The sequence below is a fragment of the Sinocyclocheilus grahami genome, unplaced genomic scaffold (genome assembly GCF_001515645.1).
Source record: "Sinocyclocheilus grahami isolate Dianchi unplaced genomic scaffold, SAMN03320097.WGS_v1.1 scaffold217.1, whole genome shotgun sequence".
NCBI classification, from domain to species: domain Eukaryota; kingdom Metazoa; phylum Chordata; class Actinopteri; order Cypriniformes; family Cyprinidae; genus Sinocyclocheilus; species Sinocyclocheilus grahami.
Window position 1 is genome coordinate 1 of NW_015505396.1, and position 3,207 is coordinate 3,207.

General features: G+C 33.3%; 1 protein-coding gene across 1 annotated transcript in view; it reads left to right on the forward strand.

Moving 5' to 3' along the window:
* The first annotated feature begins 30 nt into the window (after positions 1 to 30).
* LOC107596304 (uncharacterized) overlaps positions 31 to 3,207 on the forward strand; it is an 11,171-nt gene continuing 7,994 nt past the window's right edge. The window contains exon 1 of the mRNA XM_016286994.1: positions 31 to 172. Within this exon, the coding sequence (XP_016142480.1) occupies positions 55 to 172 (118 nt within the window). The 5' untranslated portion in view covers positions 31 to 54. The remainder of the gene's footprint in view (positions 173 to 3,207) is intronic.

The following is a 3,207-nucleotide window of genomic DNA, read 5'->3' on the forward strand; positions in this document are numbered from 1 at the left end:
AATTATATTTTTTTATTTAGTGGCGGAAACGGGCTTCCATACCTTGGAACTCAGATGTCTGAGTTAACAAAGAGGCGTCGCATGGCATGGGTATCAGCCGTAAGACGCAAAGACATCACCTTCGACAACATTTCCCGACATATGTTTGTGTGTTCACGGCATTTTCTCTCAGGTAAGCTATAATCAAAACACATCTAACTGCTATGTGGTTGCCGCTAGCAATGCAAACATGGCGCAGAGCTACACAGCTAACTTTGCACAACTGCATAGACACACACACACACACACACACACACACTCTCTCTACCGGTGTTGTGTAATATTCAGTTCCTGTGAAAAACTGTTCCAGTGGGTGGAGTTTACGTGATTATTCATTAGTTCCCCTAGTGTGGGCGTGTCTTTGAGACAACGCGCAAACGAATGGAACTGAAAATATTAGTGCACGCTCCTCAAATCGCTACGTGTTTAATAGATTATTTCGAAAAGGTAATGAAGTAGGCCTATCAATGTTTAGCATTAAAGCATTAACTGCAACAACGTCAAAACAGCATAGTTATTATAAATCGTCTAAGCTGTTTTGCCTGATTGATTACAGCAAAACAAACAATAATCGAATAATTTATGCTAACCTGGGCTAATATAGTTTTTTTGGACGTGTTTAGCTTTTATATATTTTATTTGTGGGGGTTTAATTAATGTATTTATTTATTTATTTAAATAGATTAGCCTACCTAGTTGTCATTGGTGACTAGTACTGCAGTGTGTATGCAACAATGCCTGAAACAAACCTACAAATGTATCTGTGGCCTAATAAAATGAATATAAACTATAGACGGGAGTGAGTATCCTGTGTCATTCATAAACTCTTGTTTATTTTGTATATAGCCATTGTTTCTGTTACCTACAATAGGGCTGGACGATATGGCCAAAATTGATATCACGATATATTTCTTAATTTCGGTCGATACGATATATTCCGATATCGATATGAACACTGTTTATCTGAAATAGAAATCTTTTGTAACATTATAAATGCCTTTATCATCACTTTTGATCAATTTTAAGCATCCTTGCTAAACAAAATTATTAATTTCTATAATTTCTTTCCCAAAAAATGTATAGCAATTCTATTTAGTTTGTATATAGTTTAGTTTCAGTTTTAGTTTTAGTAATTCAAGTTTCAAAGAAAGACTTAGGCTAATTTAACCTTAGTGATGCAAACGTCTAGCAACACCAAATGAAAGCATGCTGAGATTGATTAAATGGTAAAAGTATACAAATACACACCAAAATTGAGCAGTCATGCCTTTTTAAATCTACACAAGTTGCGCTTACATTATATGTAAAACGCACTAGACTGAATGATAAATGTGTGTTGTGATATTTAATTTGAAAATAAATGTAGCTAATTTCTTTATATTATAGCCTATTCTTTCATCTTATTTAACTATAATCATGATACCGTAACTGTCGTGTCTTGCTCACTTTCCTGCGCATAAATAAGTGGGACTAATGAAATTCAATAGTAATAGCGGAGCCTCAACATTGGATTTGCAGCGTTGCGCATTCTAGCCATTCGCGCTGCAGCTGAAGTGAAAGACAGCTTGTTTATTCAACGAAGTCAAACGGCACAAATAAATAAATGTATGGGAAACTGGTAATGTATATCGAAATATCGGAAATGTGTTTAAAAATCATATCACCGTTATTGAAAAAAAATAATATCGCGATACATATTGATATTGAATTATTGTCCAGCCCTACCTACATAAGCTACATGCCTGAAATTTTTTTTCTTGTAGTTAAAATGTTAATATTGTAATCATTATAATTTGTAATTGCTTATATAATGCAGTGCAAAAACCTTAAAGCATTATTCTGATGGCACAGTCTTCTTGGACATCAAGAAGGAGGACACCTCTAGGCCAGCAGCTACTTCAAGAATATTATTTTTAAATTTGGATAAGAAATTATACATATGTCATCATCAATAGTGTCATAATATGGCTTTGATTTGCTTTTGTGACATATATTCATCGTCATGTAAAGCCATTGTCTTGTTTCAGACTGGATGTGGAGCTTAAGTCACTGTCTGGTACCTGATCATTGTGTGAACTGAACATACATGGCGGCTGTTTTCATTGAGTGTCAAGGCCCTGTTTTAATAATTATCTCAGACACCAGACACTCACTTCATTTTGCATTGCTTCATTCCACATACACATACTTTCACACAACTTCCCTTGTCTTTTCAATTTGAGTAATATTCATAAATCAATTACTTCTGTACTTGTCATAGTAACATTTAATGAATTTAACTAATATTTATATACTCTACTAATGTTTTGAGTAGCAAGAGAAAGGAAAACTTGAAATCGCATCATATGACCCCTTTAAATAAGCAGTCAAAATAAAACACTTACTAAAATAGATAACATGTTATTTGTTAACCTGCATGTCGTGTTAAAATTAACCCATGCATATCAGAGAACTGACCAAATGAAAGTGTGAAACTTACTGAAATATTAACTTTATATTAATCTCAGAAGATATTCATCTTAGGAGGAGACAGGAGAACAGAGTTTGGCTGACAAAAACATTTGGGTTCCATTGTTGTAAAATGTGATAAACACTTTTGAATAAGATTTTGAAATGTTAAACAGATTTTCAAATTTTAAACATGATTCCTATGTATGTCTGCACTATCATGTATGTTGCACTTTTTTTCTGCACTGGAAGCTCCTGTCGCCAAGTCAAATTTCTTGTGTGTGTGTGTGTAAACATACTTGGTAATAAAGCTCTTTCTGACTTCTGAACACAACACTATGGATTATAATATTTTGGATGTTTTCACACACCATTTTTAAACATATGACATGAAAGAGGTTGTTTTTCAGTGCAACATATGGACAAAAAACAGACACAATGTATGATTATATATGAAATTATTATAATATTTATTATTAGTAGTTCTTTCTCAGATGCTCTAAATTGTTAAGCAATGCTCTGTATTTGACTGTTCACTAAATACAATTAAGGAAAACATGACATGCTTTTGTAGGTCCATTTTAAAGGGACAGTTCTTTCAAAAATAAAAATGAACTCTCTCATGTTATTTCAAGGTTGTATGACTCTTTCTTCTGTAGAAGACTTTGAAAAATGTGCCAATGTTCACATTGGTTTCAAACAGGTGAGTAAATGATGACA